This window comes from Amblyraja radiata, chromosome 1 (genome assembly GCF_010909765.2).
Source record: "Amblyraja radiata isolate CabotCenter1 chromosome 1, sAmbRad1.1.pri, whole genome shotgun sequence".
In the NCBI taxonomy this organism is placed as follows: Eukaryota; Metazoa; Chordata; class Chondrichthyes; order Rajiformes; family Rajidae; genus Amblyraja; species Amblyraja radiata.
In genome coordinates this window covers 7,051,506-7,065,757 of record NC_045956.1, presented here as the reverse complement: position 1 = coordinate 7,065,757, position 14,252 = coordinate 7,051,506, and the positions used below count along the sequence as shown (strand labels likewise).

At 42.2% G+C, this 14,252-nt stretch overlaps 1 protein-coding gene across 1 annotated transcript in view; it reads left to right on the top strand.

The window, feature by feature from the left end:
• The first annotated feature begins 584 nt into the window (after positions 1-584).
• The window catches only part of fgf2 (fibroblast growth factor 2), a 48,770-nt gene continuing 35,102 nt past the window's right edge, over positions 585-14,252 (top strand). Inside the window, exon 1 of the mRNA XM_033016401.1 lies at positions 585-1,218. Coding sequence (XP_032872292.1) covers positions 1,029-1,218 — 190 coding nt within the window. The 5' untranslated portion in view covers positions 585-1,028. The remainder of the gene's footprint in view (positions 1,219-14,252) is intronic.

The window sequence follows — 14,252 nt, the reverse complement described above, 5'->3', positions numbered from 1 at the left end:
TTGGCTCCCACACACACACACACACACACAGACACACACACACAGACACATATATACACACACACACACAGACACACATACACAGATATACTCACACACACAGACACAGACACACGCAGACACACATATATGTACACACACACAGACACATATACACACAGACACACACACACACATACACAAATATACACAGACACACATATATATATATATACACAGACACACAGACACATACACACACAGAGACACGCACACACAGACACACATATATATACACACACACAGTGACAGACACACGCACACACACAGACAGACACACACACAGACACATACACAAATATACACAGACACACATATATATATATATACACAGACACACACAGACACATACACACACAGAGACACGCACACACAGACACACACATATATATACACACACAGAGACAGACACACGCACACACAGAGACAGACACACGCACACACACAGACAGACACATACACAAATACACACACACACAGACAGACACATACACAAATACACACAAATATACACACACGCACAGACGCCTGCGCACTTGTGCCGCACACGCAGGGAGAGGAGTGCGGCCGCCGGGCTTTGGCACTGAGTTTGTCGGAAAGTAGACAGTTCCAGCTAGTCCCGTTCCCACTCCTTTAACAGCAGCGCACACTCACTCACGCACACACACTCTCACCGCCAAATGCCGGGAATCATGACGACGAAGTTATTGCGAAGTGATGGAATGAACCGTTTTTGCTTCTCATAAAAAGTTGGCATCGTTCCTCGTGCCTCAAACCCTGACGAGACGAGAGAGTTGGGGGGGAGAGACTTTATTTTGAGGAGGACGCGAAGAGGACTGATTAACGGAGTGTGTGTGTTGCGCTTTGGTCGAGGGAGAAAGTTGGAAGGAGGGGCAGTCACGTTTGAGAAAGGGTCGAGGGGGAAGGAGGAGCGGGCTGGGCTGGGTGGTTTGAGTGGAGCCAGGGGCAGAGCCAGGCGAGCGTGGGACATGGCGGCGGCGGCGGCGGGAGCAGGAGGGATCAGCACCCTGCCCACACTACCTGATGCTGGCGCCAACCCCTTCCCACCGGGAGGGTTCAAGGACCCCAAGAGACTCTACTGTAAGAACGGCGGCTATTTCCTGAGGATCTTGCCGGATGGCAGGGTTGACGGAACCCGCGAGAAGAACGATAACAACAGTAAGTATTGCAGAATCCATTAATATCTCAGTTGTAGATTCCCTTGATATTGTTTCTCGGTAGACCTGAGAATCCACCGTTACCATTCCGCACACAATTGTCCATTTCTTCTTCTTCTATAGTTATCAAGTAGTATAATTCCCCGAAACATTTTCAATGATGTAATGCTTGAGTGTCTCAGTTTGAATTTCAACATGTCTTGTTAGTTCTTTGCAGTAATATGTATAACACGTTATAACATACGCAGAGACAAATCGAAATTCAAATGGAGTCTAGTTTCACCTGGTTTATTTGTGTTTTATCTAATCTATCCGAAGAAGTTAATTACAGAGACAAAATGCTGGAGTAACTCAGCGGGACAGGCGGCATCTCTGGAGAGAAGGAAAGGATGACATTTCGGGTCGAGACCCTTCTTCAGACCAGACTCTTGAAGAAGGGTCTCGACCCGAAACCTCACCCATTCCTTCTCTCCAGAGATGCTGCCTGTCCCGCTGAGTTACTCCAGCATTTTGTATCCATCTTCGGTTTAAATCTGCAGTTCCTTCTTACACGAAGTTCATAACTTGTTTCTTTTCAACAATAATATGGTGTCTTGGGGGGTGGTACAACCGTCTTTAAAAGAAAAACGTCTTGTTCCAGTTGTGCGGGGTTTTGGAGCCAACGTCGTATCAGACAACTAACTATTCCTTGGATTTTTGTCCAGTTTTGGCCGGATGGCTTTCAGTATTTGAAAGACATTCTTTCCCCTTCGCCTAAAGAAAAAAAGTTCACCTAAAGGGGGAAAAAAAAAACACTTTTGGGAGTAGATGGACAGCTGTACATAAGACATAATTTTCCCATAAAAGTTTGCAAACATTAAAATATGTGCATCAATATTAGTTAAAACATTACCATCCTTCTCTGTACGAAATCCAATACGAGTTTACAGAAATAAGTATAACCAACATTCTGGCCACCATTCTGTTTGCATTCTTGAGTACGGTAAGTAATTTTCTAACATTACGGCTCTGGGAGACTCAATCTTGTTAATTTACACGTGAATTACACCAATGAATAAATGACGAGCGCGGGTCTCTTCGATACTGCGCAAACTATATTCGCTGGAGTAACAGTACCGGATGATTGAACTCTAATACTGATATCGCCGAGAATATTAGGGGAAAAAAGGCCCCTTCATGTTTACCCCCATTCTATTCGCTGCGAAATAACTGGAATTATACATTCGGTACTTTGGATATGATATTTGTAAACCTTCGTGTAAAATAACACAAGCAAATAAACATTTGCCCTGGTTGTATCCTCTTGTTCTAAAGCAACGTAACGATAGATTTCACTAAGGTGCCAGGTTTTGTTCTGAGCATGGGAGAGGGGGTTCCCAAGTTGCCATGTATCCGATTTTCCGGTCTCTTCTATTATAACAAGCTGTTGGTTGTTCATTGAAATTAATTACTTCCTCGAAACGTTGAATGGTTACCCTCCTCCCATGTGTTTTGATTGCCACAAGTTTGCATCATTTTTGTAGGAATGTGATATTTGCTCCAGTTTTTACGACAGTTCACAAATTTTCATCGTGTGTCCCATCTCCCGTTTAACGTTTATATGTCGCAGGAGCCCACAGTGACAATGCCATACATACAATGCTTGTATGAAGTGGCTGTAATATGGATTGTACTATACAGGAAATCTCGACCAAATTATGCGGGAGTAGATAATCTTTAAACGTAAATGTGTATTACCAACTTTGACTTGTTTAAATTGAGATTGTTTAGCAAATATTCTCACCAAACTCAATGTGTGTAGATGGATAGATAGATGGATGGATAGATGGATGGATAGATGGATAGATAGATGGATGGATAGATGGATGGATAGATGGATGGATGGATGGATAGATGGATGGATGGATGGATGGATAGACGGATAGATAGACGGATAGATAGACGGGTTGATAGACGGATAGATAGACGGATAGATAGACGGGTAGATAGACGGATAGATAGACGGGTAGATAGACGGGTAGATTTTAGTAGCAACATTGTAGTGTACAACTATTTTGCCATCTTAGGCATCGCAGCAATCCTGAACAATGCTGAAATTGGTTGTTGTTTTTTAAACGAGGATACCATTCATAACTAAGATACTAGATATGCTTAAAATTAGTTGGGATTTCCTTTTGTAAGTTAATTATACAGGGATGTTAATTTTTCTTCTGGCATTTTCTTTCAATGCTAATGCATTATGACCTACATGCAGAAGGATGAAAATGTTCAGATTCAATCTGAATGTGACATAGTTTAATGGAGACACAAGGAACTCCAGATGTTGGAATCTTGAGCAGAATGAAAAGTACTGGAGCAAGTACTCGAGGGGCCGAATGGCCTACTCCCTCACCTATTTTCTATGTTTCTAACTTAACAGGTCAGGTACCATATGTGAAGAGAATAGACATGCAATGATTTGGGTTGAGACCCTTCTTGAAGTGTCCGTTCCCTCCACAGATGCTGCCTGACCTGCCGAGTTCCTCCAGCATTTTGTTTTGCACAGTATGGCTTCACTTGAAATTCAATTGCAAGCTCTAAGTAGCTACAACATGTTAGTCTTTTTTTTTTTTTATCACATCCACTAGTGCCTGGTAAATTTCTAAAGGACATTCTCTGTCCTAGCAGAATATTTTGTTCTTTTTTGTTGGTTTTGGTTTGAAAATTATCCTAAAGCTTGTTTTGTCCACACTCTGCTGGACATATACTGTTGCAACCACAAACCAGATGAACAGAAATGTATTGACCACATTCAGGATGTGACTACCATTTACACTGGACCACATGCAATGATTTGAACCACAACCTCTGCTTTTGTGTTTCACGGAAGTTATTATTTGAAACCAAATGTTTGCATTGAATCATTTCTGAAGACATTGGAATATAAGTATCTACACCATTGATCTAGCACACAGAATTCAATTAAGAGCTATCAATTTGAAATTAAGACGAGCAAGGGAAGTGTTTACTCACAGTAGTGTTCCTCTGCTGTGCATGTCAAAAATTGTATTGATACGGAGGGAGAAATGCACCACTGTGGACTATGAGACTTTTCTAAAATCTGGTCTGGATATTATACACCAAGTGCTGATAGACACAAAATGCTGGAGTAACCCAGCGGGACAGGCAGCGTCTCTAGATAGAAGGAATGGGTGACGTTTAGGGTCGAGGTGTCACAGGTTGAGAGCCATGAGAAAAGCAATTGCCGGAGGGCAACGTTCTCCACCCGAAACGTTACCCGTTCCTTCAATCCAGAGATGCTGCCTGTCCCGCTGAGTTACTCCAGCATTTTGTGTCTATCTTTGGTTTAAACCAGCATCTGCAGTTCCATCCTACAACAATACACCAAGTGTTGTCTTTGTATAATGCAATGAGCCTCATATTCTTGCAACCAACTGATTGAATATTGAATGTATCACTACTTTACCTCTCAAGCATATATAATACAAGCTTTTAAAATGGCATAAAATTAGATAGCTTTGTAAGGCTTGAGCATAACAGGATTTCATGAACATTATCGCATATGGAATAGAAGTGGTAGTGGCATCACAGATAGAAAATTGGCTCAGTGACTGAAAACATAAGGAGAGTGAATGACTTTTATTTGCACTGAATGATGAGTACAACCATATTCTCCATGTATTGTTACTGAACCACTATTGTGTTAATTTATATCCGGGACTTGAGTGTACAGGGCCTAATTTCAAGATGGTACGAAACTCTGAAGTAGATTGAGCTGAGGAGGAAAATGTTAGGTTTCAGGAAAACCTAGATGGGCCAGAGAAAGGAAAGATGGACAGCATGCAAATATTGATGCAAAAAAATTACAATGTTAGATTGAGAGCCATGGAAAGAAAAAGCTAGAGGGTAAAATTCTGAATGAAGTACATGTCGTGGGTGACCTCTCACGACCATAGGAGACCTCTCATGACAATACAGCCTGTATGGTCTTGAGAGGTCTCCTATGGTCGTGAGAGGTCTCCAAAGAGTCGTTGCGTCTTTCTGGTCGCCGCTGAATTCTCAACGTTGAGAATTTCGGCGACCTATCACGGGTGCCGGCAGTCGCCTGTAAAGGTTGCGTAAGTGGGACAGGCCCTTTAAGTTTTTAAAATGCCTGGGCATGTGCTAAAGTTGTTTAATATTTATAGGCTCCTGGACTTTATAAGAAGGAAGAGGCTCAAGCCTGAGAAGGTGACAATGCACCTTCTAAAAACACCTGGTTTAATTACACGAGAATATAGTGTTCAGTTCTGGAAGTCACGCTTTAGGAAAGATGTGAAGGTCTTGGACAGAGTACAGAAGTGATTTGCTAATATTATTATAAGTAGGCATCAATTTAATATGAATGGATTAGCGAATGTGAGGTGGTTGAACTTGGCACAGAAGAGAATATGAACTATCTTAAGAAATGGTAATGGCCGGTTCTCACGGTGCGACCTGACGCAAGATGTCACCAGAGTGAAGTGGTCGTGGTCAAGCACGAGTTCCGCACGATATAACGGGGGTTAGATAAAGAGTTCCCACGGTACTCGGCAATTCTGTCATTTGTGCAAGTGACTTGTCCGTCTCCCGATCTTTCCCGTTAATCGTGAATGAACATCGTGGACTGTAGTGTAGTTAATCACGTGGCACAAATGATGTCACTTTTTTTCACACACTATATAAATATCCTCCGTTCGTAGAATTGGCTCATTTGCGGACATGCCTATACAAAGTTGGTTCGAGTACAGGCTGGTTGTTATTTTCATTGACGCGCTGTATGCATTAAAGGTAACTGCAAAAACAGCACTTTTACATCTGTAGCATTGTATGTTTTTAAATCATGGATAACATTAAATTGTTCTCCTGTACATAAACTAATATATTGTTATAGATACTCACATGAGCACCCGGGATACTCCGCAGCCTTCGTCTCCAGCAGGTTGCGCTTTCTCTCCCTATTTCTATAATCCTCTCTGGATTTGTCATAGAGAATCTCATTGCATTGGTACCACTCCACCAGTTCCCCCTCTTGTTCCCTGTTGAAGTTATATGGCCTTACCTTCTGCCATCTTCCCTTTATGTTATCGTCTGCTGAGGCTATTGGGGAGGCAACAGCTACTGGGGAGGCAATCTCAAATCCACCTTGATCACCCTCTCCCTGCTCCAAGGAGCCCACAGGCAGTGGTATCTCTGGCATCTCCTCTTGCCTCTCCACCTGTCTCTCTTGCTGAGTCTCCTCCTCATTTACCTGCATGGCTAAAAACTTTCTGACTTTCTTTGACCCCTTTCTTTGCGCTTTTCTGAGAGGCATCTCTGCAAGTCTTACTGTGAAAAAGATTCTCAAACAATGACAATTAGGTGGGACGTCCTCGATGGACACATGGTCCATTGGCGATATTGAGACCACCTTTTTTACTCACCTTATGTCCCCTCTGTCAAGCTTCCGGGTTTACCGTTCGCAGGAGTTCCCACGGTACCCGCAAGAGTCATTACGGATATCGCACGGATATCGCACTGGCATCTGCGTTCATACAATGTTGCAACGCTCACCAAAAAGTGCTCAAGTCACTCTTGGAGGAATTCAAAAATGTTTGAATTTTCTCCCGACCGTACAAATTTACACGACTACCTGCCGTTAGCGCCACGGAGGTCCTCGGTGGTCCACGAATGCCGTACTGTTATCGCAGGTTCCCATGATGTTAAACTCTTGTTAAGTCTTGCGTCAGGTCGCACCGTGATAAAGCCCTTTAACTCTTCAAGGCTGAAAGGTCAAGAACTAGAACATTGACTGCAGATGATAGACAGAAACAATGTAAGGAAAACCCATATGTTTAGGAACTGGAACACATGTCTGGTAGGAAAGACAGATTGAAGGAGGTGTGTCATGCAGGAACATGGAGAATGGAAATGGTGTGAACTGGATTGCTGTTGCACCCAAGAAAATGTCTCTCTTGTGCTGTAACCTTTCTGTGATTCAGGGAAGATGTTTTCTCAAATTGGATTAGAATTTGTCAAACAAAGATCTTCTAGCTAGTAATAATCTGGCAGTACGTAGCTACATCTTTGTGTAATGTATTTTGAGGAATTTTCAACCATGTAGTATCTTTCAAAGTAAGAATTCTGATATAGAATTGATTTCTTCAGGAGGTATTGTATGAAAATACAACAACTCATCTCTGTTATTGTGTGTTGTGTAGCACAAAATCTTTGGATTAACAAAACCATATAACCATATAACAATTACAGAACGGAAACAGGCCATCTCGGCCCTTGTAGTCCGTGCCGAACACTTACTCTCACCTAGCCCCATCTACCTGCACTCAGACCATAAGCCTCCATTCCTTTCCCGTCCATATACCTATCCAATTTATTTTTAAATGATAACATCGAACCTGCCTCCCCCACTTCCCCTGGAAGCTCATTCCACACAGCTACCACTCTCTGAGTAAAGAAGTTCCCCCTCATGTTACCCCTAAACTTTTGTCCCTTAATTCTCAAATCCACAAATACAGTATTCTGGGCACTCCTGCAGGTATAAGCCTCTTTCAACAAGAGGGGGGGGGGGAGGGGGTGGATGATGATACAGATTGCGGCCTTTCTGCAGTCTGAATAAGAGTCCTGATCTGAAACACCGTCGATCTTCAGGCTCTAGAAGGTTTTTGTCCATTCCCTCCACAGGTGCTGCCTGACCCACTGAGTACTTCCAGCTTGCTATTTTTTCCAGCATCTGCAATTTCATGCGTTTCCAGTTAACTGCTGACTTCTCCCTCCCTCACCAAAAAACTACTGACTTGTCCAATGACTCTTCCTCCCATCTGATGCAGTGAAAATACTTCTGAACGTTTTAGATGTGCAAGGCCAATTCCATTACACAAGATATGTTTGGTCCAGTCATTGTGTGCAACAGAAGTTTTGAATACGGACTTTTAGAAGAAAATGCTTTGATTTGATGTGCATTGGAGGTTTGATGTGCTTTTCCAGAAAAGGTAGATTTTGCGAAGCAACGTAACAGATGAGGGGAATGTTTCTACATCTGGAATGGCATATTAAGGAGAATTTCTTGGCCAAAATTTTGCAAAATAGTCAGTATATTTAAAGCTTGGAGCTTGGATAAGGTACATCTGTTCCATTTACTGATCAGCAATTTGGCAGCAATCCAACATTAAAAGTCTTGTGCTCAAGATTTTTCTGCAATTCTTAATACTTAGATGTGTATGCTCAGTAAGGATGAATGATATTTTTGTTTGCAGAATTTAGGCAAATATATACAGTCTACTCTTATTAAGAATATGTCTACTCTTTACAGCAGTACTGAACTAAGTACTGAATATTCTAGTACAAAATGCATGATTGGGTGCTAAGAGTAGACTTCATTGGGAAGTTACAGCACTGTCTCCTGTTGTGGATCAATCTCCAGGCATACTATGCATGTACAAGATACAAGATACATTTATTTGTCACATATACCAGTTGGTACAGTGAAATGTGTGGTCACCATACAGCCATACGAATAAAAAAATAACACAACACACGATAGACTCCAACATAAAACATCCCCACACAGCGGAATAAAAGTTTCCCACTGTGAGGGAAGGCACCAAAGTCAGTCCTCTTCATGTTAAATATCATGTTAAATGATAATTATTTTTTTAGGGCACTTTAATATATAACAGCCTAAAACATTTTCATTTGACAAGCCAGATTGGGTTTATTATATCAAGTGTTGTAGTTTTTCAGAAGCATATTGAAGTTTACAGAGTTAGATCACTGAGGGAAATGAATTCGCCAAAAGAATTCCAGAGAGTGTCTTTGCATTGAAAATGTAATTTTGAATGATTAAATTCAGATAATCTCAAGACCAAAATTAAAGGAGCATCAATTTCCCTGTGAGCTGGAAAACTGGAAGGATTATAGGGATGAGATGTGGTATTATTACAGATTTTAAAATGACAGGAAGGAAAAACACATCATTAAATGGGTGATGGGTAATTAGAACATGGTACATGAAGAGCGCTTCTGGAAGTGGTTCAGTAAATAGAGTAAGGCTGAAAGATGTTTCTTCCAGCCACAGAAGAGCTGGGGTATAGAAAGTTTAAAAAAAACCCCAAAAACTGCTGGAAGAGCTCAGTTGGTCAAACAGTTTCTGAGGAGGCAAAGGGAAGAATTGTGTTATTGGGAGGGGGGGGGGGGGGGGGGGTTACTACAGTCAGTCTTAGTAATTACATTGTTCTGTTCTGAAGCTCATCTTGGGTCACACTGGCACCAAATGGTGTCAATAAATGAGTTCCGTTTTAGGTTTTGCAAAGGAAAGGGATGGAGATGGTGTTCAGAGAATGGAGTTTGTGTGGCTCATGAGAAGGTGATAGTGAGCCGCTGCCTAAATGGCTTGGTTCGGCAACTTGAGCACCCTGGAGAGGAAAAGACTACGATTAAAGGGGCAGTGAATAGCAAAGTTAAATGGGTTTGGGGTGAAATCATGAATAGCAGGAGAAAGAAGACACGGCTGGGAGTAGTCTATAGGCCCCCAAAACACGACCTGTGGATAGGGCTGAGCATAAATGGGGAGATATCCAGGGCATGTTTGAAAGGAATTTAAATGATCATGGGAGATTTTTGATCCACACATTGATTGAATAATCCAAACTGGCAAGGGTATCTATCGCAGAAAAATAATTTGTGAAGTGCTTCTGGGATTGCTTAAAATACTGTCATGGAACATACCTAGAAAAAGGCTATTTTAGAATTTGTCATGAATAATGAGGGATTCATAAGAAAATCATGTACTGAATCACCATTGGGTAGTGACTGCAAAGCAAAACATATCCAGATAGTTTAAGGGTGAACACCACAGGACCAAAATCACTGTCTTCAACTTAAATAAGGGAAGTTACGATGGTATGAAGGAGGAGTTGTGTAAGGTGGACTGGGGAAATATGCTTAGAGAATGGTCAGATGAATAATGGCAGATATTCAACAGCTGGTCCATAAACACTAAGCAGGAATTTAACCTAATTCGAAAGTATTCCACAAGAAAGTGGTGCAATCTGTGGGTAACAAAACAGCTAAAAGGTAACAAGCTACAAGTGGCCGGGCTAGCAATCGGTCAACAGATTGTGAAGTTTTTAAAATCCGGCGATTTTTTTCGGCGACTGTCACAGTCGTAGCAGGTTGCCGAAAAAGTGGCGACTGGACCCCCCTACGACAATGTCTACAACCACCTAGTCGATGTCAAGCTACAGCAAGCTACCGACAACCGGCGCCCCTTTAAGACGTCCACCTACGACCACACAGGCGACAACCTACGACAACCAAAGTCAACCTATGTCCACCCGCGACAAGCAACGACCCTGTCGGCGACAACTGAAGACAATTCAGCCGCCGGTACCTGTTGCCGGTTGATGTCGGTAGTCGCCAAAGGAATTCACCGAAGTCATCACTCGGTGACAACCAACATAACCTGGTGACAACCTACTACAGCACCTACGACAGGAGAAGACCAGCTACGTCAAGCCCACAGTCGCTGAAAAGTTTCAAAATCCAGCGGCTACCAGAAAAACGTTACGACTCTTTAGGCGACGTGAGGAGTCTACTCATGACCATACAGATGTCACCCCGCAACCATGTGGCGACAGCCTAGTCGCCTGTAGTCGCTGAAAAAAGTTGCCTAAGGCAGAAGATTGATTTTGAGAGTAAATCTGTTCCTAAAATTGCATGCAATATTAAAACAGACTTTCTATCAATATATAAATAGGAAAAAGATGATTAAATTGGCTCTCTAGAAAATGAGGCTGGTGAATTAATATTGGAAAATTATGATTTTCTGTGCATTAAGCCTCATAATGAAGGGCAGTGCGAATATCCTTAGGGATACAGATGGGCTAATTTCAAATAATAGAGATGAACTTGCGGAGATCTTAATCATAAGGGATAAAATATTAGAGAAACTCACAGGGCTAAAGGTGGACAAATTACTGGAACTCGACTGTGTACACTAGGGTGTTGCAAAGATAGTGGACCCATTGTTTATTTTTTAAAACGTGCTAAATTCTGGGAGGGTACCAGAAGATTACTGCAAGAGATGATGAAGAGATGTGAATTTAAACAAGGTCTTTGACAAAGACAAGTAGGTTGGTCTGGAAGAGTAGATCACATGGCATCTGGGGTAGCCAATTCATTATGAAAGTGTCTTGTGGAAGGAGTCGGATTGTTGGGGGGTTGTTAAGGGAGGGTTGTTAAGATTGGAAGCTTGTGACCTGTGGTGTAGCGCTGGGATTGTTGCTGGGTCCATTGCTTGTCATCTATATTCATCTGAATGAGAATGATGAGATTGGTTAGTTAAATTTGCAGATGACGCCAACATTTTTGGTTTTGTGAAGAAGGGCAGCATGGAGGCGCAGCAGTAGAGTTGCTGCCTTACAACGCTTACAGCACCAGAGACCGGGTTCGATCCTGGCTATGAGTTCTTGGCTGCACAGAGTTTGTACGTTCTCCCCGTGCTCTGCGTGGGTTTTCTCCGGGTGCTCCGGTTTTCTCCCACACTCCAAAGACGTACAAGTTTGTTAGTTAATTGGCATGGTATAAATGTATAAAATTGTCCCTCGTGTTGGATAGTACCCTAGTGTCGGAAAGCATTAATGAGTGGAGATCGCTGGTTGTTGCAGGCTTGGTCGGCTGAAGGGACTATTTCCAGGCTGTATCTAGACTAAACTAAAAAGTATATCTATTAATATAACATGATTGAAATAAACTGGGGAAGTGGCCAAGAAATGACAGATGGAATTTGCCATTCAAGATAGTGCATTTTTGAAAGTTGAACCAGGACATAATTTGCACAGTAAATGACACAGAGTATTGTGCAACAGAGACCTAGAGATACAGGTACATATTTCCCTGAAAGTGGCATGATTGGTAACAGCCATGAAGAAAGCATTTGGTGCACTTGCCTTCATCGGTTCGGTCATTGATTACAGCAGTGGGCACAAGATTTGGGATCAATTGATCTTTTTTATGCTGGTGGGATGCAATAGTACCCCAAGGATCGGTTCTTGACCTTAACTTGGTTTCTATTTACATTAATGATCTGGAAGAGGAAACAGCTTGTAAGGTTTCCAAGTTTGCCAATGATACAAAAAAGAGGAAAGGCAATAGCTGTGATAGTCGTAGAGCTGTACAGCATGGAAACAAGCATTGGCATATCTTGGCATATCAGGCCAGCCCTATTTGCTGCGAGCGCACACTATGATTCTGCAGTGGGATATAGGTAGTTGATTGGGAAAAACCTGGGAAATGTTTAAACTGGGAAGGGCAAGATCATGCACTTTAAGAAGAATCAAAAGGTGGAGCAGAGAGAAATTGCAAATGTATGAAGTTCAGAGGATCATTCACTCCTTTAGATCTCTTCGAACTCTGAAGGATCATATTATCAGACAAGTCAGGCCCTGCAAATAGTTAAGAAGGCACATTGGCTTTTGTTGTGAAGGTCAAGAGTTTAAGAATAGGGAAGTTCTGTAACATGTTCAGGGTGTTGATGAAGTCACAGCTGGAATAGTTTAGTTCATTATTGTCACGTGTACCGAGTTATAGTGAAAAGCTTTTTGTTGCGTGCTAGACAGTCAAAGAAAACATAGAAACATAGAAATTAGGTGCAGGAGTAGGCCATTCGGCCCTTCGAGCCTGCACCGCCATTCAATATGATCATGGCTGATCATCCAACTCAGTATCCCGTACCTGCCTTCTCTCCATACCCTCTGATCCCCTTAGCCACAAGGGCCACATCTAACTCCCTCTTAAATATAGCCAATGAACTGGCCTCGACTACCCTCTGTGGCAGAGAGTTCCAGAGATTAACCACTCTCTGTGTGAAAAAAGTTCTTCTCATCTCGGTTTTAAAGGATTTCCCCCTTATCCTTAAGCTGTGACCCCTTGTCCTGGACTTCCCCAACATCGGGAGCAATCTTCCTGCATCTAGCCTGTCCAGCCCCTTAAGAATTTTGTAAGTTTCTATAAGATCCCCTCTCAATCTCCTAAATTCTAGAGAGTATAAACCAAGTCTATCCAGTCTTTCTTCATAAGACAGTCCTGACATCCCAGGAATCCCAGAAAAAGACTGTACATGATTACAATCAAGCTGTCCACAGTGTACAGACAAAAGGATAAAGGGTGCAACATTAAGTGCAAGATAAAGATAGTTCAAAGGTCTCCAATGAGGTAGATGGGAGGTCAGGATCGCACTCAAGCCGGTGAGAGGATGGGTCTTATGCCTGATAACAGCTGGGAAGAAATTGGCCCTGAATCTGGAGGTGTTGTCACTTATGTCATATTGTCACTTGCGGGCAGAGCACCAAGCCAAATTCCTTGTATGTGAATACTTGGCCAATAAACTTATTCATTCACTCATTCATTCATTCATTCATTCAAACATCTGTACCTCTTGCCTGGGAGGTAGAGACCCAGGTTCCATCCTGACTATGGGTGTTGTCTCTACGGAGTTTGTAGATTCTTCCTATGACAATATGGGTTTTCCCTGGGTGTTCCGGTTTCCTTCCACATAACAAATATATCCAGCTTTGCAGGTTAATTGGCTTCGGTAAAATTTTAAATTATCCCTAGTGTGTAGGATAGTGCTAATGTACGGGGTGATTGCTGGTCAACATGGACTTGGTGGGCCGAAGGACCAGCTTCTGTGCTGTATATCTAAGGGTCATGTAAAGATCGGTAGTTCAGAGTGATCCTCTAAAATGGGCTTTTGATACCATTTGTTACAATATTGTGGAGGTGTAGTTAACTTATGGAGTGATTTGATGTATACTTTTTGACATAAACTATAAAAGAAACCTGTTTGTAACCCAGGAAAACCTTGTATGGTTGTCACCCGGAGCTATTTTCATGTATATATTTGAAATGTGCGAAAGGAAAGAAGTTGAGAGTGGTTTATTGAAGATGACAGAATAATTTACAATAACAGTTAATGATCAGGAAAAGATGTGTGGTTGGATGAGAGAAGATATAGACAGG